Genomic DNA, 26,934 nt, shown 5'->3' with positions numbered 1-26,934 from the left:
TGTTTGTTGCAGAGCGGAGCTGGAGCCAAGGGCTGACATCCCCCAACCCAGTGCTGCCCAGACGCTCACGGCCACGGGGTTTCTCAAACTAATTTATTGGGTATTTACTTGGGGTAGGTCCCTCCTGCGCTCCGAGCAGGAGGAGCATCACGGCTGTGAGCGGGGCAGAGGCTGCGCGGGCAGCGGGGACCCGGCTGCTGTTCAGCTCCTCACGCCGAGGGGCAGAGGAGGAGGCGCAGCCGTTCCCCGTCAGGTGCCCCACGGCCTGGAGGAGGAGGGGGAGAAGGGGCGGCCGGTCGGTTCCGGGGAGACTGTTGGAATCTTGAGGGGAAAATGGAGAACTGGGGGGCCAGTGGGATCTGGGCGGGGGCTAAGGGGGTTTTGGAGGGACCAGGGCAGAGGGGGGGAAATGGGGTTTGGAGCGGCCACAGGGGTGATTTGGGGTCTCTGGGGGTCCCAGTGGTATCTGACCCCCCCTCCGTGTGTCCCCCCTCAGCAGCTTCTGCTGCCTCAGTTGTACCCTGAGCGTGTCAGCCCTGACTGACTCCAGTACCAGTGCTGGGAGGCACTGCAGGTGCTACTGGGAGGAACTGGGAGAGGGATGGGGGTCACCAGAAGGGGTGCTGGGAGGGGACTGGAGGGCACTGGGATGCAGCTGGGGGCTACTAGGAGGGACCTGGGGGGACTGAGAGGTAACTGAGCACTGGGAGAGGACTGGAGACACTGGAAGGTGGTTGGGGGCCACTGGGAGGAGCTGGGGCAATGCTGGGAGAGACTGGGAGGTAACTGAGAGGGAGGTGTTGTAGGTGAGGTAGCTGGGAGCACTGGGATGAACTGGGGGTCACTGGTAACTGAATGTGGTGGGGGACTACTGGGAGGTGTCTGGGGGTTAAAGAGAAGGACTGGGAAGTAGCTGGGAGGGGGGGTGGGGCAGGTGGGGGTAACTGGGAGGTAACTGGGGGTGACTGGGAGCACTGGGCAGGCTCTGTACAGACCCTGATGGGCGCCCTGACCACCCGGGTGGTCCTCCAGGCCGTCGGGGTGGGGGACGGTGCTGCCACTGTCACCAGGGCCACCCTCACCTGGGTGCTGCGGGGTGAGACCCCCAAAGCCCCTTCTCACCCCAAAACCATGCATGGCCGCAGGATCCATGTTTCACCATCAAATCCCCCAATTTTACCACAAAATGTCCACGTTTGACCCCCAAATCTCCCATTTCTGACTCCCAAATCTCCCTCTTTGGATCCCAGATTTTCCCAGTTTGACACCAAATCAGCTTCAGCATCCCCAAAATTCTTATTTTTCATCCCCAAATCTATCCTGAATCTCAAAATCCTCCATTTTTACCCCCAAATCTACACCAGCATCCCCAAGAAGTCCCCCATTTTTGCCCCCAAATTCTCTTTGGACCCCAGAATCCCCCAGGTTAACCCCAGAATGCTCGAGCAACTAACCAGTGCCCAGTCAATACCAGCCCAGCTCCCCAGTACAGGAGAGGATTTTGGTGCTGGGACAAATGGTGACGTGCCAGCTGGGCGCACGGGTGCCTTTTCATGCCCTGAGGTGCCTCGGGAGGGGCAGGATGGGCTAAAGCTTCCCTCCTCCTCCTCCTCCTCCTCCTCCTCCTCCTCCTCCTCCTCCTCCTCCTCCTCCTCTCTGGGCTGGATGTGGGTGTGCGGTCCTGGGGGCAGCGGTAGAGGCCGGGGGGGACACTGCTCAGCACACTCAGGGGGGTCCCCGTGGGAAGGACGCTATGGAGTCCCAGCGGCTTGTGGCTGCAGCTTTATTTAAAAAACTCATTATTCCAGTACGGCCTTTTTCCAGAGCGTTCTGTCGCTCGGAGGCTCAGCAGAGCCAGCAGCACAGCGACCGCAGGCTCCATCTTGATGTCAGACTCTGCTCTGTGGTCAGGCTGGAGACGGTCTCGGCTGCCAGGGCCCTGACGGAGAGTTCCGAGTCTTTCCTCAAGGGCAGGAGCGCTGCGAGAGAAGGGAGCAGAGCAGCCGTGAGCCCCCAGTGCCCGCAGGGACCCCCAGGGCCCCCCCAGCCCATGCCAGCCCCAGCCATCTCCTTCCCTGCCAGGAGGAGCCGGTGAGACACCCGGAGCGGCTGAAGCTGCTGCTCAGGAGTGACCCGTGTGCCCCCGACACACAGAGGGGCTCAGGACTGGGCCAGGCCACAGAGTCATTTTTTTGTTTGCTGTTCGAGCTGGTCTAGAGTTGTGTGTGGCCTCAGCGAGCCCGTGTATTGATCTGAGCATCCCAGCGTGGAGTCTGGACATCATCAGCCTCCTGGCAAGGGGCAGGACAGAGACGGCTGTCCTTCCCCCACAGATTCCCTTCCTTTTTGGTGAGGAAACAAAATTCCTCCAATTTCAAGACCTTACTAAAGAGATATGCTAACCTATGTGTTAAGACACAAACAACTTTCTGAAACTGCTCGTCTGCCCCTGGAGCATTTTCCTGCCCAGGCTGTCCCCTACTCACTGTTGCAGATCTGCCACACCCTCTCCTGGCTGAGGGTACTCCGGCGCCGCACAGCAAGCCCTGGGGCACAGAACTGATGTCAGAGCTCTGCTCCCCCTGGGCAGGGCTGTCCCCCGGCAAGGACAGCACCCGAGGGCTCTGGGACCCATCAAGGCCCCCAGCGAGCCCACCAGTGGGGACTGGGGCTGGGTGGCCCGAAATGGGTCCGGGGACTCACCGATGAACCTGACGGCCGCCTCCCGCACGGTGGCCTGAGGGTTCTCCACGTAGGGCAGGCTCTGGCGCAGATACTCGTCCACGCTGTTCCTCTTGTGCGTTATCTGAGGGAGCACAAGGGCACGGGGCTGGTACGGACCCTCCGCAGCCGTCCGGACCAGTCCCTCCCGCCAGCACCCCCGCTCCCTCCCAGTGAGTCCCGTCTCCCAGCCGGGAGCCCCGTGGGGCTGGGGGCCAGAGAGAGCCGCAGGCAGAGGGGGCTGGGGGTGCCGAGACCCCTCCGTCCCGCTGCCAGGGCCCAGCTGGGCCGGGCTCTCCTGGAGAAGAGCCCCTGGGGGCTGCGTGCTGGAGGGCAGGGAAGGAGGCTGCAGCTGGAGCAACGGGGCTGGGGCAGGGCGGCGATGCAGAGCGGCACAGCCCCCCCAGGCACGGCTGCAGCCCCCGTCCAGCCCGGCCCGGGGGTTTGGGGGGTGTCCTCACCAAGCAGTCTCCGATCAGGTGCGTCTGCCCCGTCTCGGCCGCGGAGCTGAGCCTCCTCCAGCCCAGGAAGTCTCCACAGGCGCTGAGGGTGTCCCAGGAAGCCTGCGGAGAAGGAGAGGCTGGGAGATGGCACCAGAGCCCAGGGAAGGAGAGCTGGCATCCTCCTGCTCTGAGCCTGGCTTTGAGCTGGGGGCACGGGGTGATCCCGGGATTGGCTCCCCTTCATTGCTGGGGCCATCCCGCGCTCTGGGAGCCGGCCCCGACTGAGCAGGGAACTGTCTGTGCCAGGTTCTCTGGCCCTGCTCGTGCTGGGGCTGCAGGGACCCTTCCTGTGGGCCGGGGCGACGCCACCTCCCCCTCCAGCTCTGCAGCACGGGGACCAGTGCAGCGGGACCCCGCGGTGACACACGTTCCCATTGTCCCTCAGGCCCAGGCCACCCCCGTGGTGTCAGCACGCCCCTCCCCGCGACACCACTCGCTGTCACTGCACCTTGGCCACGCTCTCGACCTGGTCGCTGGTATGGAAGTACAGTGGGATCAGGTTACTCTGCACTGTCTTCACCATTTTTTTCTTGTTTCTCCCCACTGCAGTCTTCATGATATCTCTGAAGAGGCTGATGGAGAGCTCCCGCACCCGGCTGCACTCCTGGCAGGGAGGAGGACAGAGGCAGCTCAGCACCAGCTGCTCCTCGCCCACGGGGAGCAGGGGCGTTAGCGTGGCCGGCGGAGAGGAGCTGCTCCGGGGTCGGATCCTGAACCAGGAGCCGTCGGCCAGTCCCGCAGCTGCGGCTCAACGACCCCGGAGCCCTGAAAGGCCGCGGAAGAGGAGCGGGGAGGGGAAGAGCCCCCAAAGGCTACGCAAGAGGAGTAAGGGGGGAGCCCTGCCCAAATGCTTCCCGCATGGCCGCGCTCAAAGGCAGCCACGTTGCAGCCATCGCCTCGGCTCAGGCTCCCATGGCAGCCTTACGTCATCGAAGAGGGGCAGGAGCTTCTCCACCAGCTTCGGGGAGATGAGGTCGGCCTCCTCCCTCTTCATGTGACCCATCACATTGATGAACAGCACCAGAGCCTTGCTCTTGACATCGGCGTTGGCGTCCGTCAGGGTCTCCAGTATGTCTGGCAGCAGCACTGACATTTTTCTGGCCTGTACGAAACACACCGTTGCCTGTTTGTGAAGCGGTGAAAGACGCCCCCCACCGCCCCAGCCCCCGGCTGCCGATGTGGCTCCCCTTGCCGACCCCCCACTCACCGTTCCAGGTGTTTTCGAGAGCATGATGAGGCCCGTGAGCACCAGCGAGAGCATCACCGGGCTGGGACGCCTCAGGTACCTCTGGGTTTCATAGAGGGCAGCAAAATCCGCCTCATGAATGTCAGTGCAGAGCAGGAGCTAAAATGGAGACAGTGGTGAGACCAGCAGAGCTGCAGGGCTCCCTCGCCCCCCACCAGCACGCTCCATGGCAAGGGTCTCCTCTCCCCCTGCGGCCACCTCAGAGTCCCCACGTCTCTGACCCAGGACCAGCAACCGCCTTGACTCTGGTTTCTGCCCCTTCCCGGGGTCTCCAGGCTGCGGAGCTGGGCAGGGGGATGCAGGCAGGGGGGAGGGCAGAGGCTGCCTGTGCCGGGACAGGCTTGGTGGGGCCAAACCAGCGTGGGGTGGGCCCGAGCGTGTGGCACAGGGGTCTGGCTGGTGCTGAGCAGGGGAAGGAGGAGGAGGTGGAGGAGGAGGAAGGCAGAGCGCTGGGGCTGGGCGTGGGTCACTCACAATCATGGGGTAGATGCAGGCGTCCTCCGTGGCAGAGCTGAACACCCTGCGCAGCCGCCGGTCCTGCAGCACGTCGACCAGCTGCAACAAGACGCTCCACAAAGCCCAGCGCACGGAGATCAGCACCTCCCACATGGCCATGGCCGCCCTGCGGAGCCAGAGCCAACTCGCTCAGCAGAGCTGCCTCGGCTCCTCCGGAGCCCGGCCCTGCCCACCCCCTCATTTCGGGGTGCCCGCGGAGGCAGAGGGGGGTGAGGTTCTGTTCCCATGGGGCAGGGGCTCTGCTTGGGCCGGCTCTGGCTGCAGGGGGAAGCGTGGTGGGATGGAGAGCCCTGCCCCTCGGGGATAGATATCCTGCAGTTTTCCGTGGGTCTGGCAGCCGGAGAGTCTCTGGGCCACTCTCCCCCTGGGGAACGAGCCCTCAAGGCTCTCGGGGCCGGTACCTGTCACACGTTGGAGAGATCCTCAAGAGGCTCCTGACCGTCTCCCTGGGGCTCCAGTCTGTCAACACCAGCAGCAGTGAGTCCAGGCTCTTGCGGGCTGGCTCCGTGCGGACGTGCTCCACATATTTGTGGATGTATCTCATGATTTCTAGCACCTGGAGGGGACATGGGTAAGGATGGTGCTGCCGTTCCCACCCCTCCCTGCTGCCTTGAAATGGTTTGGGGTGCCTGAGAGAGCCGGGTTAGGGCAGGAGGGAAAAACAAGGCTTGACACCTCTTGACACAGGAGGACGGTCCAGCCACGGGGCACTTACATCCGCCAGCCAGGACGCGGGGTCCCTCACGGCCATGTACACGACATCTATGCCCTTCTGCCTGTCCTGGACATCGTCTGACGTCAAGGCCTCGATGGCCACGAGGAGAATGTCCGTCCTCTGAGAAGGCCGGAGGTATTTGCCAAACACCTATGGGAAGAGGGATGGGGGGAAGACGTGTCACTCTGAGCACGCCGACGGTGCTGCACGGCTGATCAGCTCAACCGTCCCTGGGTCCCTTTGCTCGCACAAGCTGATGCCACGGACAAGGGTCCCTGCGAGGGGGGAGCTCATTACCTTTGTCATGTCGCTGCTGTCAAGCCAAGAAAGCAACGAGGTGCTCTCAGAATCGCACCCTGGTTGGAGCTCTGTGAGCTCTGGCTCCTCCTCCGGCAGTGTCTCGCCTACAGGGAAACAGGGAAGAGTCGGTAGGACACGCCACCCTCGCCAACGAGCCTCCCGGGCGGCGAAGAGCTTTAAATGGCCCCACGCCGAGGGAACGGGGTCCCGGCATCGAGCCCGCCCCGGGGAGCCGTCTACTCACCCATCTGCAGGGGCTGGACCATGGACACCTCGTGGGGCTCTGGAGGAGAGCTGCTCTCCTGGGGAGCCTCCACCTCCTCCCAAACCACCCTGGGGCTGCTGGGGGGTCTCTCTGCCATCTTCAAAAATGGAGGGAAGTGGTTGAGGGACCGGGGGGGGTTCAGCTTAAACGCCGGGGGCGGTGGGGAAAGACAGGCTGTGCTCAGGCGTCTCCTCGCTGCGCTCCTGCCCTGTCCCTTCCCCGACTTGTCAGACCCTGCGGGGCTGCGCTGCTCAGATACGGTGCCGGGGGTGACACGGAGCGATGTCACAAAGGGGTCACATTGTGACGCGTCACCCAGGCCGGGCGGGGCAGGGGTTCCCCTGCGGGGGATGGGGACCATGGGCCATGGCTGCTCTCGAGGTGCCCCCAGGCCCCCACCATGTCCCCTCAGCGCCTTCCTGTACCCCCCGGCTGGTCCCAGAGGGTTCACACACCCCGGCACAGCCCCCGGGCCTTCTGCTTTGGTCGCGACAGAAACACTCCAGCCTGCCCCGACTCTCCCTGGCAGTCACCTGAGGCGTTTGCTCGCCCCTGTCCCGTTCTCTCCCGCACTCGCAGAGTAGCTTTAATCTGCTACAAGAGTGTCCTGGGTTCAGCTGGGATACAGTTCATTTTCTCCAGCTGGGAGGGGCACAGCCGGAGTGCCAGGCCCAGAGTGGCCATTGGAGTGTTCCCCATCCCGTGACGTTATGCTCAGGATACAAAGCAGGTGCGCTCTCTCCTGCTTCCAGTTTTCTGACGGCGGGAGGATCTCCGTTCTGTCGGGGTCGCTGGCCGGGAGCGGGCTGGGTATCGGTCGGTGGGTGCTGAGCAATCGCCTTGTGCATCACCCATCTGTACTTTCTATTATTGTGTTTTATTACAATCCCTAAACTGGTGGGTTTTAATCTCAACCTACGATCTTTCCTTGTGTCCCTCCACTCTCTTCCCCCGTTCCCCCGACGGGGGGAGGGTGACCGAGCGCTGCGTGGTGTTTGGCTCCGACCGAGTTCAAACCACCAGAGTCCTTTTTGGGGCCCAGCGAGGGGCTCGAAGGGTCGAGATAACGGCAGATGGGGTCAGGGTGTCATAACCATTGGTTAAAGCATTCATTACATTGGCTTATCAATTGCTGGGCATAATGTCCATCACTTGGCGCCTTAAAATTTCATCACCTCATTTGCTGTCTATCGTCCCCCTGCTGCTGCTCACTGCCCGTGGGAGCTGGGTTAAGATTTTTGTTCTGCTGAGCTGCGTAACATTGATCGGAGGCGCGATGAAGTTGTCAGTCCTGAGGCTACTTACAACTGTGTTTGAGAACTCGGGGAATTTTGAATATCCAACTAACGTGGTCATCTTACTGCTGAGAGCCAGTGTGTTCCCACGTGTGGTTCAGGCTTTGTTCAGGGTTAAGCAGCTATTGAAGAGCATCACCCGGAGATCTACCCCAAGGCTGGAGAATTATTTGTGGCTGGGGGTGTGTCAAAATCCTATTAAAAACCCCCCAGGGGTTGAGAAGCTTCTGGAGAGCGCTGCGGGTTCGCTTTGTCCGAGCTGTTCTTGTTAGTGGAGAGTGAGAGAGACCTGGGCACGAGGCCCTCGGTGACCTTCCCTTGCAGGGGCTGTCACAGGGAGACTCTGTGGTTCAGAGCTCCGGGGCCTCCCTGGCAACTGTTTTAAGCCTTTCTGTGTCTCAGGGCTTTGAGATGAGGTCAAACAGGAGCTCAGCTGTGGGGCTGCCCGATGAGTTTCCTGCTCAAAGCCTGCAATTAATTTCTTTGTCGTGACTTCGCAGGGCTTTGTGTGCGGGGCAGTGCCGGCGCTGCTCAGGTGTTCTTTACCCATGAAGCGAAACAAACTTAGAAAGAGAGTTTTTGAACTCCCGGTGACCTTTGCAAGTGTCACTTCTTTTTGCCAAGGGAATCCCACAGAGGACAGAGGATTATGCCCCACGCTGTCCCCCTGCCCCCCAGGCGCTCACCTTCGGCCCCAGCCCGGTGCCCACGGCCACGTCCCCTGGCACCACCACTGTCCCCAACGTCCAGCCCGTGGCCAAACTGGTGTTGGTGGCACCTGCGATCCCCAGTGTCACTGTCAGCGGCAGCGTCCAGCAGGACAGCGTGGTGTCCCTGCCCCAGCAGTGACACCCCCATGGGTGCCCCCACCCCAGGACCCCAACTGTCCCCCTCAGCCCCCACCTCCCCCACCATCCCTCCCCAGTCGGAGCGTGGGACAGTCCACAAGCACCCCCCTCCTCTGCTGGGAAAGCCAGCAGGACCTCTGGGTGGGGGCACAGTGCCCCCGGTCTGCCCAGTGACCCTACTGGGACCCTGGTGCTGGGGACAGGGGGTGGCCTGGGGCTTCCCCCAATGTCCCTGTATCACCCCCGGGTATCCTGGGACCTCTCTATGGAGACAGGGGGTGTCCTGGGGGTTCTCTGCTGTCCCTCTGTGCCCCGCATTGTTCCCAAGTACCCAGGACCTCTCTGTGGGGATGGGGGTTTGCTTGAGGGTCCCCCAGTGTCCCTCCCAGTGTCTCCCAGTCTCCTGGCACCCCTCTATGGGTCAGGGGGTGTCCTGGGTGTCTCCAGTGTCCTCAAGTGCGTGGGGGGTGCAGCGTCACCATGTGACTTGGAGGTCCCCACGTGTTCCTTGGACCCCTGTATGGGGATGGGGGGTGGCCTGGGGGTGCCCCACTGTCCCCGTGGCCCCTCCCAGTGTCCCGTGATGCCTCTATGGTGAACAAAGAGGGTGGCTTGGGGGTGCCCAGAGTGTCCGTGGATGTCCCCCACTTTCCCCATTTCCCTTTCCCAATACTTCCCAGTGCCCCCCAGTGAGCTTGGTAGGACCCCTTGGGGTGGGGGATACCGGGGTGTGACCTGGGTGCCCCTCGATGTCCACCAAGGGCCCTGGGTCCCCCTTCCTGGGCTGCCCCCCCCGGGGACCCCCTGTTAATACCTGCACCCGCACGCTGTTAATAACCCAATGAACTCCCAGTGCCCCGCAGCCGCCCAGTGCCCCGCAGTGCAGCCCTGTCCCTCCGCGTCCTGGGGTTCTTGCACCCGCGCCGGGGCTCTGCACTTGTGCAAACGGGGCTTTGCACAAGTCCGGGGCATTGCCCCCGCATTTGCCCCAGCCCCAGACATGGCACGTGGGTTTGTACAAGCCTGAGCTTCGCACAGGCCTTTGCACAAGCGCTGAACTTTGCACAGGCGTTTGTACAAGTCCCAAACGTTGCACGAGCCTTTCCCCAGGCCAAAGCTCGCACAAGCCCCTGAGAAGGGGAGGGCTTGGCTTTCTGGGCCTTCGCAGCTCCCAGCATTTTTGTCACTATTCCTTATCCTCATCTTCCTTCTCCACCCCATCCTCCTCCATCTTCCCCTAAAAGCTCGCACAAGCCTTTACACAAGCCCCAACCTTTGCACACCCACTGGCACAAGCCCCACCATTATCCGACCCTTTGCCCCCTCCCTGCCCAGGGGAGGGCAGGGCTCGGGGTGGGACCAGCTCCACTAAAACCAGCAGCTGCCAGTTCCCGGCCCCTCTCCCTCCAGCTCCCACTGACCCCCCCAGTGCCAGTGCCCCCCCGCCGTGCCCCTTCACTTCACCCCGCTCCGGCTCCCCCTTCGCCGCCGGCTCCAGCCCGCGGGTCTGCTCCTGCCTCGCCCTCAGGGAGTAGCTGGGGGCTTGGGGATTTGGCAATTTGGGGAGGGGGGAGTGTGGTCGGGGCGTGGGAAGGGAGCCGGGGAGGAGGGGCCGTGCAGACCCCCGGGAGAAGAGGGAGGAGGGAAGGAGGCTCTAAAGGTCTCAAGTGTAACCCCTGCGAAGGGGAATCCAACCCCAAACTTCATCTGTTTGTTGCAGAGCGGAGCTGAAGCCAAGGGCTGACATCCCCCAACCCAGTGCTGCCCAGACGCTCACGGCCACGGGGTTTCTTGACACAACCTCACTTCTGGCAATTTATCTATTTATTCACAATAATATAATATTTCTCTGGGGTATTTAGGGACCCCCTCACGCGCCTCCGAGCTGGAGGAGCATCCCGGCGGAGCGGGGCAGAGGCTGCGCGGGCAGCGGGGACCCGGCTGCCGTTCAGCTGCTCCCGGGGCAGAGGCGGCGGCGCAGCACGTTCCCCGTCAGGAGCTCCCGGGGGTGCAGCAGCGCGTCGCCGGCAGATCCCCCGCGGTGCCCAGCGCTGGCGGACGCTGTGCCCGAGGGGTGGGCTCGGGGGCGCGAGCAGCGGGCGCTTGCGGATCTTCGTCTGGGGGCACTCGTAGGCGCTGCCCCGGCCCGAGGCTGGACGCGGCCCCGTCAGGAAGGAGTTCTTGGGCCGGGCTTGCTTGGCAGGCGCAGCGGAGCTCCCCGCCTTCTCCAGAGTCTTGTCTGCACGCAGAGTGGCACCGGGCTCTGCTCTGCCCTCGCAGTCTTCCTCCCGCTCTCTCCGCTCCTCGGCGTCGCTGGCGCTTCCCCGCTGGCTGCCGCTGTCGCCGTCAGCGCTGCTCTGCCTGCGCAGCCGGCGGAGCCCCAAGAGCAGGAGCAGGGCTTCGGCGGGGGCCCAGAGCCACCAGTGCCAGCCAGCAGCGAGGAGCACGCCTTCCGCAGCGAAGCTGCACCGCTCCTGCCTCCTCTGCGCCATCTTTGTCAGCAGGCTGGTCACCTCCTGCCTCAGCTGCTCCTGACGCTGCCGCAGGAGCTCTTGCATGTCCGCATCCTCCCGGTCACCCTCCCTCAGAGAGTATCGCGCGACGCTCAGCAGGGTCAGGATGCAGATGATGCCCACAGCCATGGTCTGCAGGAGGAGGAGGAGGGAGAGAAGGGGCTCAGTGGGGCTGGCTGGGAGGGAGATGGCGGCTGGGGCAGCAGGGGAGAACGTGCCGGGGCTGGGGCCGGCTGGGAGAGGGGCCGAGGGAGCTGGGAGGCACTAAGGGGGAGGGCGGTGAGCGCTGCAGGGACGGGGACGTCTCCCCGCAGCCCCCAGGCACTGGCCGTGGCTGGCAGCCCCCGCAGCCCTGCGCCCAGCCCCGAGGGCGGCACCTGCCCTGCCCCAGGCACTCCCCGCAGCGGCTGCGCCCTCGCCCCCGCTGGAGAAACCCCCCTCGGGGCCAGAGCTTCTGCCCCGGCCTTCGGCCGGCCCAGCCTTCCCCCCGCCGCCCTCACTCACCGCTGGCCTGAGCCAGACTGCAGCGGGTGCTGCCGCCTGGCACCCCGGTGACACCCTCGGGGACTTCTCCTCTGTGACGTCACAGGCGCCAGAGCCCCACGGGGACACCCGCCGCTTGGGCCACGGCCACTGCCCCTGGCTCTGCAGCCCCTGCAGCGGGCACAGCACAACCCCCCTGGCAGGACAGAGCTCCCGGGTCAATCAACCTCCCCAGGCAGCAGCTCACCTTGAAAATCTCTTGTTCCAAGTTCTCCTTCCCAGACATCGTCTCCAGGCAGTCGCAGTAGAACTCCATTTGTACTGTCTTGCCTTCAGTGAGGAGCACCCCAGTGTCCCTCAGGACATCTCCCCCTTCCCCAGGCAGTAAGACAGGAGGGACATGGTGCCCTGGATGCAGCCCTCCGCTTGCTGCCGGGACACCGAGGCGGCTGCGGCCACCTTGGAGTATTGAGGGGCTCCAGCTCCTTGTTGCCTGAAAAAAAACACGAGAGGGACGGAGACGTTCAGCCAGTGGCCCTTCCACGGGCGCTTCCCTAGGCGAAACAATCGTTGCCTCGCCCAGAAAGACAAAACCCCCAAATTTTTGGCTCTGCTCCGTAGAGGGGGAGTCGCTTCCGAGGAGTTCTCAGCCCCAGGGAAGGGACACGATGACCGCGGAGCCAACTGGGGCTTAATCCGCCCTCTTACCGGGTAGGTAGGCCTTGCTGTCCGTCAGGCTGCGGAACATGACGGGGTTTCTGGCCAGGCGAAAGACGGGCCTCTGGATAGTCACGGCCTCCTCTGCAACCTGGATCTGCCTGGAGACAGCGTCGAAGCAGCCGAGGAGGGCGGGAATTCGGACACCCTGGAACAGAAGAGAAGGAAGGACTGAAGGGTGAGGACGGGAGAGGGAAGAGCTGGAGCTGGCCCTGAGCAGGGATGGTGCTTTGGGATGGATCCTGCCCGCTCCCGCTTGGGGAGGAGACGCTGAGTCCTCCCCCTCTGAAGAAGTTCTTAGCCTGCTTCTTGTATAGTCCCGACCCAAGGCTGGCTTAAAACCCAGCCAAGCTAATCCTATGGAGGCAGTTTTAACAAAGGAGGGGGAATTGACTAAACACAGGGGGTTTGCTACATTAAGACAACTCAGGACATAGAAACTGCTCACTCTACCTAAGCTTTTCATTAGAACATCTTGAAGTCTTTCCCAGATTTGGGTGAGATTACATTGTGTGGAAGAAAGATGAAGATGACCACCCTGACACTGAAGCAAGGATTGGAACCAGAAGAGAAGAATTTCTGAGACAGGGGATGGCAGTGAACTTCAATCACAGAATCACAGGGTCATCTCATTTGGAAAAGCCCTTGAAGCTCCTCCAGCCCTGTAAGGGGGAGGCGCTCAGATGATCTTGCGATGTACGGGAAAAACAGAGGCACATGAAAAGATCTCGTGATGCACGGAAAGAACAGGGAACTAAAGATCTCGCGATGTACAGAAAGGGGTATATAAAGCAATTGCGCAGTTAATAAACCGAACAGATAGCATCCACCATATTGGCGTTTGTGCTCTCTTTTCCCGTGGAGGTTAACCTCCTGCAAGGGTTAGCTGTGATCTGAGCACCACACCCCTGTGGCTAAGCAGATGGAAAAAAACAGCTAATGCCTTACCACTACGCAGCCCAACCATGAACCTCACCCTGACCGTTCCCAACGCCACCAGATCCCTCAGCGCTGGGTCAACCCGACTCTTCAAGCCCTCCAGGGATCCCGGGGACTCCCCCCCTGCCCTGGGCAGCCCATTCCAACGCCCAACAGCCCCTTCTGCAAAGAAATCCTTCCTCAGAGCCAGCCTGACCCTGCCCTGGGCAGCTTGAGGCCATTCCCTCTGGGCCTGGCGCTGGGTCCTTGACTCAAGAAGCTTAAACCCAGCACTCTGCTCCCTCCTGGCAGGGAGTTGCAGAGGGCCAGGAGGTCTCCCCTCAGCCTCCTCTTCTCCAGACTGAACCCCCCCAGTTCCCCCAGCCGCTCTCCAGCAGAACTGTGCTCCAGACCCTGCACCAGCTCCGCTGCCCTTCTCTGGACACCCTCGAGTCATTCAAGGGCCTTTTTGGGGTGAGGGGCCCAAAACTGAACCCAGCAATCGAGGGGCGGCCTCACCAGGGCTCAGAGCCCTTCCCCGTCCCCGCTCCCTGCTGCGCAGTTCATTTGCAGCCGCTCACCCAAACGCCCTCGCTCCACCACGGTCCCTGCACCCCCGTTCTGGACGCAGCGCCGGGCGGTACAAATCCTCTCGCCGTGCAAAGTCTGAATTGCTTAAGGCAGCGCTTCGTGGCGGTGAACCGCCACCTGGCGGTCCTGCGGGAAGAGCAACGCTGTGACACGCCCGACAAGTAGCGCCTGGAAAAAAACACCCCCCCGGCCCCCCTGAAAACCCCTCAACAAACCCCAACGCACCCCCCACCGCCTCACACCCCTCCCCAGGGCCCTGCCCCCATACCCCCCCCGCCCGCCCGAAGAATAACGACACGAACAGACCTTATTTCCTGCGGGGCCGGGCCAGCCAGCGCTCCACGCGCCTTCTCCTGCGCTCTCCAAAGGGTGTTTCCGCGCCGCACGGGCCGCGCCCGCAGGGCCCAGCACCGGCCCCTCCCGGCGCACGCAGCCTGCGCGGGTCAAGGAGGAAGAGCAAGGGTTGATTTCGGAGCGGGAGCGCGGCCGCACGGCCCTGCCCGGGGCTGGCGCCGGCCCCGGCTTCTCCTCAGAGCCGCGGCTTCCGGCGGGGTCCTGCCCTGCCCGGGGCGTCCCTCTGACCGCCGGCTGCCGCCCGCCCGCCCGCGGCACCGCCGCAGCGCGCCGGCGCGGGTCAGGCGCTGGGACGGGCACCTGTCGCGGGGTCCTTGCCGGAGCTCCCCCGGCCCCGCCCCGCCCCGGGACGCTCTTGCCGCCGGTGGCGGCGCGTGCAGGTACCGCGCGGCGCGGGAAGGGCCCGGCCGGGGCCGCCGGCGCCTGGGCCCGGGGAGGGGGGCGGGGGGGCTTCGGGCCCGGCCGCTCGTCCCGGCGGGGCGGGGGAGCCGGCAGCGGGGCTGAGCGGGCGGGCGGGTGCCGGGGGAAGAACCGGCGGGGGCTCCCGGGGGAGCCGGTGCCTCCTGCGCGGGCCCTGAGCTCGGGGCGTGCGGCCTCGGCCGCGGCGGGGGAGGCAACGCCGCCAGACCTGTCTCGGGCTCGGCTGGGCTGTTGAAGGCGGAGCAGCGAGGGGGATCTCCGTCCTGCGGGGCTGTCTGTCCGTTTGGGGTTTGCAGCCGCCCTCTCCCGGCGGTTTCCTTCGGCGGGTTCGCGTGCTCCTTAACGCGCCGTGAGCGGCCGCGGCTTTGCACGGCCCTGCCACAGTTTCTGGCAGCGCTGCCGGTCTCCTGCAGTGTTCTTGGGCGGGCACACGGCTGGCGGTGCGGGTGCTGCTGGTTTTGTTGCTGGTTGGGCGTGTGGGGGCTGTTTTTTTCAGGGGAGGGTGATAAGGAGCAGGCTTGAGCTGAGACTGGTTTTTGCTCGCACTCTGTACTGCCCTAGCGAGCCCCAGAAACGTGGCCTGACGTGCCACAAACGGTCTTTCCCGGGGAGAACCGAGGGATTTCTCGATGGCCGTGTGCTGCGTGGGACACCGGCCATAAGCCGGGTGGCAGGTGGCCACGGGGTTCCCAGGAAGGTTAATGATGAGAGCTCCCCGGTTTCTGGCAGTGAATCCCTTTGTTCTGCGGCTGATCCTCCGTGAGCCGAAGGGTAAGAGGGATATACGGGGCTAAACCTCAGGCTGCTGCAGAACAGTCCTAAAGGCCGTGTCCAGCCTGCAGAAAGCAGCTTGACTGCCCGGCGGCTTTGGTTGTTTTCTTTAACGGAAAACAGCAGTGCTCGGCCTGATCTTTTAGGGTCTTTTCCCAAACGTTTTCCTACTGTATTCTATTCTTTACTCCTTGCTGTTCTGTAAGGACACTGTGTGACTGGAACTTTGAGACAAAAGCCGCCTTAATGGCAGAGTCCAACCCACGTGAAGCTCAGAGGTGAGCTGTGCGCTTATTTTGCATCATCCGCGCAGGACTTGGTTCCTGCTTTGAGATCTCCCTGCCTTCACTCTGCTGAACTGCGCTTTGCGTTTCAGTAGCAGCTGCTGTCTGTAATTGTGTCTCTCTCGTTGCACAGGATTCCTGGCTGTATCAGACCGGCTGCCTGAAATAAACGTGGACTGGCAGGGTCGGTGGCTTTGTGACCATCAGGCGCCTTCTGGAGGAGGCGGTGGGGGAGCAGAGAAGGTATTAGGTGGCTGCTTTTGTTTGTTCAAAGCTCCACGGAGGTGATTTTTTCTGAAGTGGAAGAATTTGGGGAAAGTAACGTCGTGACTCTTGGGAAATACCGTGTCGAGTGCTCAGAGTGTTTTGGCCTTGGGTTTGGTTCTCTGTTCTGTCCCTACCACTTGTCCCCCAGTCTTGAGCTGCTCTTGGCTTGAGGCCTGACTTTAGGACAGTCTGGGTACTGAAGTAGGTCTGGCCGGTCCCTCGAAGCCTGTGAACTCGGGGTCTGAATTGTTTTTGCCCTTGGGAATTGTCTCTTCTCTAGTATTAGTCCAAACATTACTGTTTTACTGCGTGTTAGTCCCGGGCATAATGGTGTTTGACCTGGCAGCAGGAGGTGGTGTAACCTGGAACAGACTCCACTGACAAATGGATCACGGACCAACAGATTGTTTCTTTCCCGCCTCAGATGGAAACTAGTTGATCTGAAGCTCTTTGTCCTTACTCAGGAAAAGGGTTTGTGGTTTTTTAGGCTCTCTCGTTGAAGGTCTAGGCTGTTTCTTGCATTTTTCTTCCTTGAAGAAGGGGAGGGGGCGCCGAAGAGAAGGCTGCGTCCAGAGCTCTCTTTCCTCTCTTGCGGAAGGAACTCCAATGTTAAGCGTTGTTTCTCTGCTCCGGTGTTACAACAGCACAGCCGGTCGTTTGCGGGATCACGGGTACAGTTTGCAGTGTCGTGTTGAAAGCAAAACCGAGTCGTGTTCTGCTCCTCTGTTTGCCAGTTCCCTGCCGTGTGGTGTTGGTGGGGGGCGCTGGCAGGTTACGCTGGATTGTGGGAGAGAACCCGCGGCTTTGCTGCGCCTTGGGGCGGGGAGACAGAGCTTTGCTGCCAGCCCAGGAGCAACTGCGGGTGGGATTGGGGTGGGACCAGCTCCATTAAAACCGGCAGCTGCCAGTTCCCCGCCCCTCTCCCTCCAGCTCCCACTGACCCCCCCAGTGCCAGTGCCCCCCCGCCGTGCCCCTTCACTTCACCCCGCTCCGGCTCCCCCTTCGCCGCCGGCTCCAGCCCGCGGGTCTGCTCCTGCCTCGCCCTCAGGGAGTAGCTGGGGGCTTGGGGATTTGGCAATTTGGGGAGGGGGGAGTGTGGTCGGGGCCGTGGGAAGGGAGCCGGGGAGGAGGGGCCGTGCAGACCCCCGGGAGAAGAAGGAGGAGGGAAGGAGGCTCTAAAGGTCTCAAGTGTAACCCCTGCGAAGGGGAATCCAACCCCAAACTTCATCTGTTTGTTGCAGAGCGGAGCTGGAGCCAAGGGCTGACATCCCCCAACCCAGTGCTGCCCAGACGCTCACGGCCACGGGGTTTCTCAAACTAATTTATTGGGTATTTACTTGGGGTAGGTCCCTCCTGCGCTCCGAGCAGGAGGAGCATCACGGCTGTGAGCGGGGCAGAGGCTGCGCGGGCAGCGGGGACCCGGCTGCTGTTCAGCTCCTCACGCCGAGGGGCAGAGGAGGAGGCGCAGCCGTTCCCCGTCAGGTGCCCCACGGCCTGGAGGAGGAGGGGGAGAAGGGGCGGCCGGTCGGTTCCGGGGAGACTGTTGGAATCTTGAGGGGAAAATGGAGAACTGGGGGGCCAGTGGGATCTGGGCGGGGGCTAAGGGGGTTTTGGAGGGACCAGGGCAGAGGGGGGGAAATGGGGTTTGGAGCGGCCACAGGGGTGATTTGGGGTCTCTGGGGGTCCCAGTGGTATCTGACCCCCCCTCCGTGTGTCCCCCCTCAGCAGCTTCTGCTGCCTCAGTTGTACCCTGAGCGTGTCAGCCCTGACTGACTCCAGTACCAGTGCTGGGAGGCACTGCAGGTGCTACTGGGAGGAACTGGGAGAGGGATGGGGGTCACCAGAAGGGGTGCTGGGAGGGGACTGGAGGGCACTGGGATGCAGCTGGGGGCTACTAGGAGGGACCTGGGGGGACTGAGAGGTAACTGAGCACTGGGAGAGGACTGGAGACACTGGAAGGTGGTTGGGGGCCACTGGGAGGAGCTGGGGCAATGCTGGGAGAGACTGGGAGGTAACTGAGAGGGAGGTGTTGTAGGTGAGGTAGCTGGGAGCACTGGGATGAACTGGGGGTCACTGGTAACTGAATGTGGTGGGGGACTACTGGGAGGTGTCTGGGGGTTAAAGAGAAGGACTGGGAAGTAGCTGGGAGGGGGGGTGGGGCAGGTGGGGGTAACTGGGAGGTAACTGGGGGTGACTGGGAGCACTGGGCAGGCTCTGTACAGACCCTGATGGGCGCCCTGACCACCCGGGTGGTCCTCCAGGCCGTCGGGGTGGGGGACGGTGCTGCCACTGTCACCAGGGCCACCCTCACCTGGGTGCTGCGGGGTGAGACCCCCAAAGCCCCTTCTCACCCCAAAACCATGCATGGCCGCAGGATCCATGTTTCACCATCAAATCCCCCAATTTTACCACAAAATGTCCACGTTTGACCCCCAAATCTCCCATTTCTGACTCCCAAATCTCCCTCTTTGGATCCCAGATTTTCCCAGTTTGACACCAAATCAGCTTCAGCATCCCCAAAATTCTTATTTTTCATCCCCAAATCTATCCTGAATCTCAAAATCCTCCATTTTTACCCCCAAATCTACACCAGCATCCCCAAGAAGTCCCCCATTTTTGCCCCCAAATTCTCTTTGGACCCCAGAATCCCCCAGGTTAACCCCAGAATGCTCGAGCAACTAACCAGTGCCCAGTCAATACCAGCCCAGCTCCCCAGTACAGGAGAGGATTTTGGTGCTGGGACAAATGGTGACGTGCCAGCTGGGCGCACGGGTGCCTTTTCATGCCCTGAGGTGCCTCGGGAGGGGCAGGATGGGCTAAAGCTTCCCTCCTCCTCCTCCTCCTCCTCCTCCTCCTCCTCCTCCTCCTCCTCCTCCTCCTCCTCCTCCTCTCTGGGCTGGATGTGGGTGCGCGGTCCTGGGGGCAGCGGTAGAGGCCGGGGGGGACACTGCTCAGCACACTCAGGGGGGTCCCCGTGGGAAGGACGCTATGGAGTCCCAGCGGCTTGTGGCTGCAGCTTTATTTAAAAAACTCATTATTCCAGTACGGCCTTTTTCCAGAGCGTTCTGTCGCTCGGAGGCTCAGCAGAGCCAGCAGCACAGCGACCGCAGGCTCCATCTTGATGTCAGACTCTGCTCTGTGGTCAGGCTGGAGACGGTGTCGGCTGCCAGGGCCCTGACGGAGAGTTCCGAGTCTTTCCTCAAGGGCAGGAGCGCTGCGAGAGAAGGGAGCAGAGCAGCCGTGAGCCCCCAGTGCCCGCAGGGACCCCCAGGGCCCCCCCAGCCCATGCCAGCCCCAGCCATCTCCTTCCCTGCCAGGAGGAGCCGGTGAGACACCCGGAGCGGCTGAAGCTGCTGCTCAGGAGTGACCCGTGTGCCCCCGACACACAGAGGGGCTCAGGACTGGGCCAGGCCACAGAGTCATTTTTTTGTTTGCTGTTCGAGCTGGTCTAGAGTTGTGTGTGGCCTCAGCGAGCCCGTGTATTGATCTGAGCATCCCAGCGTGGAGTCTGGACATCATCAGCCTCCTGGCAAGGGGCAGGACAGAGACGGCTGTCCTTCCCCCACAGATTCCCTTCCTTTTTGGTGAGGAAACAAAATTCCTCCAATTTCAAGACCTTACTAAAGAGATATGCTAACCTATGTGTTAAGACACAAACAACTTTCTGAAACTGCTCGTCTGCCCCTGGAGCATTTTCCTGCCCAGGCTGTCCCCTACTCACTGTTGCAGATCTGCCACACCTTCTCCTGGCTGAGGGTACTCCGGCGCCGCACAGCAAGCCCTGGGGCACAGAACTGATGTCAGAGCTCTGCTCCCCCTGGGCAGGGCTGTCCCCCGGCAAGGACAGCACCCGAGGGCTCTGGGACCCATCAAGGCCCCCAGCGAGCCCACCAGTGGGGACTGGGGCTGGGTGGCCCGAAATGGGTCCGGGGACTCACCGATGAACCTGACGGCCGCCTCCCGCACGGTGGCCTGAGGGTTCTCCACGTAGGGCAGGCTCTGGCGCAGATACTCGTCCACGCTGTTCCTCTTGTGCGTTATCTGAGGGAGCACAAGGGCACGGGGCTGGTACGGACCCTCCGCAGCCGTCCGGACCAGTCCCTCCCGCCAGCACCCCCGCTCCCTCCCAGTGAGTCCCGTCTCCCAGCCGGGAGCCCCGTGGGGCTGGGGGCCAGAGAGAGCCGCAGGCAGAGGGGGCTGGGGGTGCCGAGACCCCTCCGTCCCGCTGCCAGGGCCCAGCTGGGCCGGGCTCTCCTGGAGAAGAGCCCCTGGGGGCTGCGTGCTGGAGGGCAGGGAAGGAGGCTGCAGCTGGAGCAGCGGGGCTGGGGCAGGGCGGCGATGCAGAGCGGCACAGCCCCCCCAGGCACGGCTGCAGCCCCCGTCCAGCCCGGCCCGGGGGTTTGGGGGGTGTCCTCACCAAGCAGTCTCCGATCAGGTGCGTCTGCCCCGTCTCGGCCGCGGAGCTGAGCCTCCTCCAGCCCAGGAAGTCTCCACAGGCGCTGAGGGTGTCCCAGGAAGCCTGCGGAGAAGGAGAGGCTGGGAGATGGCACCAGAGCCCAGGGAAGGAGAGCTGGCATCCTCCTGCTCTGAGCCTGGCTTTGAGCTGGGGGCACGGGGTGATCCCGGGATTGGCTCCCCTTCATTGCTGGGGCCATCCCGCGCTCTGGGAGCCGGCCCCGACTGAGCAGGGAACTGTCTGTGCCAGGTTCTCTGGCCCTGCTCGTGCTGGGGCTGCAGGGACCCTTCCTGTGGGCCGGGGCGACGCCACCTCCCCCTCCAGCTCTGCAGCACGGGGACCAGTGCAGCGGGACCCCGCGGTGACACACGTTCCCATTGTCCCTCAGGCCCAGGCCACCCCCGTGGTGTCAGCACGCCCCTCCCCGCGACACCACTCGCTGTCACTGCACCTTGGCCACGCTCTCGACCTGGTCGCTGGTATGGAAGTACAGTGGGATCAGGTTACTCTGCACTGTCTTCACCATTTTTTTCTTGTTTCTCCCCACTGCAGTCTTCATGATATCTCTGAAGAGGCTGATGGAGAGCTCCCGCACCCGGCTGCACTCCTGGCAGGGAGGAGGACAGAGGCAGCTCAGCACCAGCTGCTCCTCGCCCACGGGGAGCAGGGGCGTTAGCGTGGCCGGCGGAGAGGAGCTGCTCCGGGGTCGGATCCTGAACCAGGAGCCGTCGGCCAGTCCCGCAGCTGCGGCTCAACGGCCCCGGAGCCCTGAAAGGCCGCGGAAGAGGAGCGGGGAGGGGAAGAGCCCCCAAAGGCTACGCAAGAGGAGTAAGGGGGGAGCCCTGCCCAAATGCTTCCCGCATGGCCGCGCTCAAAGGCAGCCACGTTGCAGCCATCGCCTCGGCTCAGGCTCCCATGGCAGCCTTACGTCATCGAAGAGGGGCAGGAGCTTCTCCACCAGCTTCGGGGAGATGAGGTCGGCCTCCTCCCTCTTCATGTGACCCATCACATTGATGAACAGCACCAGAGCCTTGCTCTTGACATCGGCGTTGGCGTCCGTCAGGGTCTCCAGTATGTCTGGCAGCAGCACTGACATTTTTCTGGCCTGTACGAAACACACCGTTGCCTGTTTGTGAAGCGGTGAAAGACGCCCCCCACCGCCCCAGCCCCCGGCTGCCGATGTGGCTCCCCTTGCCGACCCCCCACTCACCGTTCCAGGTGTTTTCGAGAGCATGACGAGGCCCGTGAGCACCAGCGAGAGCATCACCGGGCTGGGACGCCTCAGGTACCTCTGGGTTTCATAGAGGGCAGCAAAATCCGCCTCATGAATGTCAGTGCAGAGCAGGAGCTAAAATGGAGACAGTGGTGAGACCAGCAGAGCTGCAGGGCTCCCTCGCCCCCCACCAGCACGCTCCATGGCAAGGGTCTCCTCTCCCCCTGCGGCCACCTCAGAGTCCCCACGTCTCTGACCCAGGACCAGCAACCGCCTTGACTCTGGTTTCTGCCCCTTCCCGGGGTCTCCAGGCTGCGGAGCTGGGCAGGGGGATGCAGGCAGGGGGGAGGGCAGAGGCTGCCTGTGCCGGGACAGGCTTGGTGGGGCCAAACCAGCGTGGGGTGGGCCCGAGCGTGTGGCACAGGGGTCTGGCTGGTGCTGAGCAGGGGAAGGAGGAGGAGGTGGAGGAGGAGGAAGGCAGAGCGCTGGGGCTGGGCGTGGGTCACTCACAATCATGGGGTAGATGCAGGCGTCCTCCGTGGCAGAGCTGAACACCCTGCGCAGCCGCCGGTCCTGCAGCACGTCGACCAGCTGCAACAAGACGCTCCACAAAGCCCAGCGCACGGAGATCAGCACCTCCCACATGGCCATGGCCGCCCTGCGGAGCCAGAGCCAACTCGCTCAGCAGAGCTGCCTCGGCTCCTCCGGAGCCCGGCCCTGCCCACCCCCTCATTTCGGGGTGCCCGCGGAGGCAGAGGGGGGTGAGGTTCTGTTCCCATGGGGCAGGGGCTCTGCTTGGGCCGGCTCTGGCTGCAGGGGGAAGCGTGGTGGGATGGAGAGCCCTGCCCCTCGGGGATAGATATCCTGCAGTTTTCCGTGGGTCTGGCAGCCGGAGAGTCTCTGGGCCACTCTCCCCCTGGGGAACGAGCCCTCAAGGCTCTCGGGGCCGGTACCTGTCACACGTTGGAGAGATCCTCAAGAGGCTCCTGACCGTCTCCCTGGGGCTCCAGTCTGTCAACACCAGCAGCAGTGAGTCCAGGCTCTTGCGGGCTGGCTCCGTGCGGACGTGCTCCACATATTTGTGGATGTATCTCATGATTTCTAGCACCTGGAGGGGACATGGGTAAGGATGGTGCTGCCGTTCCCACCCCTCCCTGCTGCCTTGAAATGGTTTGGGGTGCCTGAGAGAGCCGGGTTAGGGCAGGAGGGAAAAACAAGGCTTGACACCTCTTGACACAGGAGGACGGTCCAGCCACGGGGCACTTACATCCGCCAGCCAGGACGCGGGGTCCCTCACGGCCATGTACACGACATCTATGCCCTTCTGCCTGTCCTGGACATCGTCTGACGTCAAGGCCTCGATGGCCACGAGGAGAATGTCCGTCCTCTGAGAAGGCCGGAGGTATTTGCCAAACACCTACGGGAAGAGGGATGGGGGGAAGACGTGTCACTCTGAGCACGCCGACGGTGCTGCACGGCTGATCAGCTCAACCGTCCCTGGGTCCCTTTGCTCGCACAAGCTGATGCCACGGACAAGGGTCCCTGCGAGGGGGGAGCTCATTACCTTTGTCATGTCGCTGCTGTCAAGCCAAGAAAGCAACGAGGTGCTCTCAGAATCGCACCCTGGTTGGAGCTCTGTGAGCTCTGGCTCCTCCTCCGGCAGTGTCTCGCCTACAGGGAAACAGGGAAGAGTCGGTAGGACACGCCACCCTCGCCAACGAGCCTCCCGGGCGGCGAAGAGCTTTAAATGGCCCCACGCCGAGGGAACGGGGTCCCGGCATCGAGCCCGCCCCGGGGAGCCGTCTACTCACCCATCTGCAGGGGCTGGACCATGGACACCTCGTGGGGCTCTGGAGGAGAGCTGCTCTCCTGGGGAGCCTCCACCTCCTCCCAAACCACCCTGGGGCTGCTGGGGGGTCTCTCTGCCATCTTCAAAAATGGAGGGAAGTGGTTGAGGGACCGGGGGGGGTTCAGCTTAAACGCCGGGGGCGGTGGGGAAAGACAGGCTGTGCTCAGGCGTCTCCTCGCTGCGCTCCTGCCCTGTCCCTTCCCCGACTTGTCAGACCCTGCGGGGCTGCGCTGCTCAGATACGGTGCCGGGGGTGACACGGAGCGATGTCACAAAGGGGTCACATTGTGACGCGTCACCCAGGCCGGGCGGGGCAGGGGTTCCCCTGCGGGGGATGGGGACCATGGGCCATGGCTGCTCTCGAGGTGCCCCCAGGCCCCCACCATGTCCCCTCAGCGCCTTCCTGTACCCCCCGGCTGGTCCCAGAGGGTTCACACACCCCGGCACAGCCCCCGGGCCTTCTGCTTTGGTCGCGACAGAAACACTCCAGCCTGCCCCGACTCTCCCTGGCGGTCACCTGAGGCGTTTGCTCGCCCCTGTCCCGTTCTCTCCCGCACTCGCAGAGTAGCTTTAATCTGCTACAAGAGTGTCCTGGGTTCAGCTGGGATAGAGTTCATTTTCTCCAGCTGGGAGGGGCACAGCCGGAGTGCCAGGCCCAGAGTGGCCATTGGAGTGTTCCCCATCCCGTGACGTTATGCTCAGGATATAAAGCAGGTGCGCTCTCTCCTGCTTCCAGTTTTCTGACGGCGGGAGGATCTCCGTTCTGTCGGGGTCGCTGGCCGGGAGCGGGCTGGGTATCGGTCGGTGGGTGCTGAGCAATCGCCTTGTGCATCACCCATCTGTACTTTCTATTATTGTGTTTTATTACAATCCCTAAACTGGTGGGTTTTAATCTCAACCTACGATCTTTCCTTGTGTCCCTCCACTCTCTTCCCCCGTTCCCCCGACGGGGGGAGGGTGACCGAGCGCTGCGTGGTGTTTGGCTCCGACCGAGTTCAAACCACCAGAGTCCTTTTTGGGGCCCAGCGAGGGGCTCGAAGGGTCGAGATAACGGCAGATGGGGTCAGGGTGTCATAACCATTGGTTAAAGCATTCATTACATTGGCTTATCAATTGCTGGGCATAATGTCCATCACTTGGCGCCTTAAAATTTCATCACCTCATTTGCTGTCTATCGTCCCCCTGCTGCTGCTCACCGCCCGTGGGAGCTGGGTTAAGATTTTTGTTCTGCTGAGCTGCGTAACATTGATCGGAGGCGCGATGAAGTTGTCAGTCCTGAGGCTACTTACAACTGTGTTTGAGAACTCGGGGAATTTTGAATATCCAACTAACGTGGTCATCTTACTGCTGAGAGCCAGTGTGTTCCCACGTGTGGTTCAGGCTTTGTTCAGGGTTAAGCAGCTATTGAAGAGCATCACCCGGAGATCTACCCCAAGGCTGGAGAATTATTTGTGGCTGGGGGTGTGTCAAAATCCTATTAAAAACCCCCCAGGGGTTGAGAAGCTTCTGGAGAGCGCTGCGGGTTCGCTTTGTCCGAGCTGTTCCTGTTAGTGGAGAGTGAGAGAGACCTGGGCACGAGGCCCTCGGTGACCTTCCCTTGCAGGGGCTGTCACAGGGAGACTCTGTGGTTCAGAGCTCCGGGGCCTCCCTGGCAACTGTTTTAAGCCTTTCTGTGTCTCAGGGCTTTGAGATGAGGTCAAACAGGAGCTCAGCTGTGGGGCTGCCCGATGAGTTTCCTGCTCAAAGCCTGCAATTAATTTCTTTGTCGTGACTTCGCAGGGCTTTGTGTGCGGGGCAGTGCCGGCGCTGCTCAGGTGTTCTTTACCCATGAAGCGAAACAAACTTAGAAAGAGAGTTTTTGAACTCCCGGTGACCTTTGCAAGTGTCACTTCTTTTTGCCAAGGGAATCCCACTGAGGACAGAGGATTATGCCCCACGCTGTCCCCCTGCCCCCCAGGCGCTCACCTTCGGCCCCAGCCCGGTGCCCACGGCCACGTCCCCTGGCACCACCACTGTCCCCAGCGTCCAGCCCGTGGCCAAACTGGTGTTGGTGGCACCTGCGATCCCCAGTGTCACTGTCAGCGGCAGCGTCCAGCAGGACAGCGTGGTGTCCCTGCCCCAGCAGTGACACCCCCATGGGTGCCCCCACCCCAGGACCCCAACTGTCCCCCTCAGCCCCCACCTCCCCCACCATCCCTCCCCAGTCGGAGCGTGGGACAGTCCACAAGCACCCCCGTCCTCTGCTGGGAAAGCCAGCAGGACCTCTGGGTGGGGGCACAGTGCCCCCGGTCTGCCCAGTGACCCTACTGGGACCCTGGTGCTGGGGACAGGGGGTGGCCTGGGGCTTCCCCCAATGTCCCTGTATCACCCCCGGGTATCCTGGGACCTCTCTATGGAGACAGGGGGTGTCCTGGGGGTTCTCTGCTGTCCCTCTGTGCCCCGCATTGTTCCCAAGTACCCAGGACCTCTCTGTGGGGATGGGGGTTTGCTTGAGGGTCCCCCAGTGTCCCTCCCAGTGTCTCCCAGTCTCCTGGCACCCCTCTATGGGTCAGGGGGTGTCCTGGGTGTCTCCAGTGTCCTCAAGTGCGTGGGGGGTGCAGCGTCACCATGTGACTTGGAGGTCCCCACGTGTTCCTTGGACCCCTGTATGGGGATGGGGGGTGGCCTGGGGGTGCCCCACTGTCCCCGTGGCCCCTCCCAGTGTCCCGTGATGCCTCTATGGTGAACAAAGAGGGTGGCTTGGGGGTGCCCAGAGTGTCCGTGGATGTCCCCCACTTTCCCCATTTCCCTTTCCCAATACTTCCCAGTGCCCCCCAGTGAGCTTGGTAGGACCCCTTGGGGTGGGGGATACCGGGGTGTGACCTGGGTGCCCCTCGATGTCCACCAAGGGCCCTGGGTCCCCCTTCCTGGGCTGCCCCCCCCGGGGACCCCCTGTTAATACCTGCACCCGCACGCTGTTAATAACCCAATGAACTCCCAGTGCCCCGCAGCCGCCCAGTGCCCCGCAGTGCAGCCCTGTCCCTCCGCGTCCTGGGGTTCTTGCACCCGCGCCGGGGCTCTGCACTTGTGCAAACGGGGCTTTGCACAAGTCCGGGGCATTGCCCCCGCATTTGCCCCAGCCCCAGACATGGCACGTGGGTTTGTACAAGCCTGAGCTTCGCACAGGCCTTTGCACAAGCACTGAACTTTGCACAGGCGTTTGTACAAGTCCCAAACGTTGCACGAGCCTTTCCCCAGGCCAAAGCTCGCACAAGCCCCTGAGAAGGGGAGGGCTTGGCTTTCTGGGCCTTCGCAGCTCCCAGCATTTTTGTCACTATTCCTTATCCTCATCTTCCTTCTCCACCCCATCCTCCTCCATCTTCCCCTAAAAGCTCGCACAAGCCTTTACACAAGCCCCAACCTTTGCACACCCACTGGTACAAGCCCCACCATTATCCGACCCTTTGCCCCCTCCCTGCCCAGGGGAGGGCAGGGCTCGGGGTGGGACCAGCTCCACTAAAACCAGCAGCTGCCAGTTCCCGGCCCCTCTCCCTCCAGCTCCCACTGACCCCCCCAGTGCCAGTGCCCCCCCGCCGTGCCCCTTCACTTCACCCCGCTCCGGCTCCCCCTTCGCCGCCGGCTCCAGCCCGCGGGTCTGCTCCTGCCTCGCCCTCAGGGAGTAGCTGGGGGCTTGGGGATTTGGCAATTTGG

General features: G+C 62.7%; 3 protein-coding genes across 7 annotated transcripts; all 3 read right to left on the bottom strand.

Annotated features, from left to right (window-relative positions):
- Window positions 1-1,781: 1,781 nt before the first annotated feature.
- Window positions 1,782-9,967, bottom strand: LOC141972824 (uncharacterized). The gene is made up of 11 exons (XM_074930861.1): window positions 6,246-9,967; window positions 5,999-6,105; window positions 5,702-5,851; window positions 5,388-5,542; window positions 4,945-5,092; window positions 4,150-4,569; window positions 3,673-3,828; window positions 3,183-3,284; window positions 2,704-2,806; window positions 2,487-2,546; window positions 1,782-1,979 (listed from the first exon to the last, which is right to left on the bottom strand). Exons 1-11 carry the CDS (start codon window positions 6,625-6,627, stop codon window positions 1,846-1,848), a joined length of 1,917 nt encoding a protein of 638 aa, XP_074786962.1. The 5' UTR covers window positions 6,628-9,967; the 3' UTR covers window positions 1,782-1,845.
- A 62-nt stretch (window positions 9,968-10,029) lies between these two features.
- On the bottom strand, window positions 10,030-14,205 carry LOC141972886 (uncharacterized). Of its 5 annotated transcripts, none has more exons than XM_074930937.1 (4): window positions 13,938-14,205; window positions 13,622-13,757; window positions 11,653-12,784; window positions 10,030-11,054 (listed from the first exon to the last, which is right to left on the bottom strand). In XM_074930937.1, the coding sequence occupies exons 3-4, from the start codon at window positions 11,719-11,721 to the stop codon at window positions 10,230-10,232; spliced, it is 894 nt and encodes a 297-aa protein (XP_074787038.1). In that variant the 5' UTR covers window positions 11,722-12,784; window positions 13,622-13,757; window positions 13,938-14,205; the 3' UTR covers window positions 10,030-10,229. The 5 variants fall into 5 exon arrangements, with proteins under 5 accessions (XP_074787038.1, XP_074787039.1, XP_074787041.1 ...); XM_074930938.1 differs by having other exon boundaries at window positions 11,653-12,270; XM_074930940.1 differs by lacking the exon at window positions 13,622-13,757 and having other exon boundaries at window positions 11,653-12,270.
- LOC141972848 (uncharacterized) lies at window positions 11,763-26,915 on the bottom strand. Its single transcript, XM_074930883.1, has 13 exons — window positions 23,208-26,915; window positions 22,961-23,067; window positions 22,664-22,813; window positions 22,350-22,504; window positions 21,907-22,054; window positions 21,394-21,531; window positions 21,112-21,288; window positions 20,635-20,790; window positions 20,145-20,246; window positions 19,578-19,768; window positions 13,622-13,757; window positions 12,114-12,270; window positions 11,763-11,959 (listed from the first exon to the last, which is right to left on the bottom strand). Exons 1-13 carry the CDS (start codon window positions 23,587-23,589, stop codon window positions 11,763-11,765), a joined length of 2,196 nt encoding a protein of 731 aa, XP_074786984.1. The 5' UTR covers window positions 23,590-26,915.
- Window positions 26,916-26,934: the final 19 nt, after the last annotated feature.

This window comes from Athene noctua, chromosome 36, assembly GCF_965140245.1.
Source record: "Athene noctua chromosome 36, bAthNoc1.hap1.1, whole genome shotgun sequence".
NCBI classification, from domain to species: domain Eukaryota; kingdom Metazoa; phylum Chordata; class Aves; order Strigiformes; family Strigidae; genus Athene; species Athene noctua.
The sequence above is the reverse complement of the archived record's forward strand: the minus strand, read 5'-3'. Positions and strand labels throughout refer to the sequence as shown.

Excerpts from the sequence above, each read along its gene's own strand:
- LOC141972848 (XM_074930883.1), bottom strand. The coding sequence starts at position 23,589 with ATGGTCCCCATCCCCCGCAGGGGAACCCCTGCCCCGCCCGGCCTGGGT. Across the intron at positions 22,505-22,663 it reads CCGCGTCCTGGCTGGCGGAT|GTGCTAGAAATCATGAGATA; the intron begins GTAAGTGCCCCG and ends TGTCCCCTCCAG. Across the intron at positions 21,289-21,393 it reads TCTCGAAAACACCTGGAACG|GCCAGAAAAATGTCAGTGCT; the intron begins GTGAGTGGGGGG and ends TGTTTCGTACAG.
- LOC141972886 (XM_074930937.1), bottom strand. The coding sequence starts at position 11,721 with ATGGAGTTCTACTGCGACTGCCTGGAGACGATGTCTGGGAAGGAGAAC. Across the intron at positions 11,055-11,652 it reads TGGAACAAGAGATTTTCAAG|ACCATGGCTGTGGGCATCAT; the intron begins GTGAGCTGCTGC and ends CTCCTCCTGCAG.
- LOC141972824 (XM_074930861.1), bottom strand. The coding sequence starts at position 6,627 with ATGGTCCCCATCCCCCGCAGGGGAACCCCTGCCCCGCCCGGCCTGGGT. Across the intron at positions 5,543-5,701 it reads CCGCGTCCTGGCTGGCGGAT|GTGCTAGAAATCATGAGATA; the intron begins GTAAGTGCCCCG and ends TGTCCCCTCCAG. Across the intron at positions 2,547-2,703 it reads GGCGGCCGTCAGGTTCATCG|GGCTTGCTGTGCGGCGCCGG; the intron begins GTGAGTCCCCGG and ends TCTGTGCCCCAG.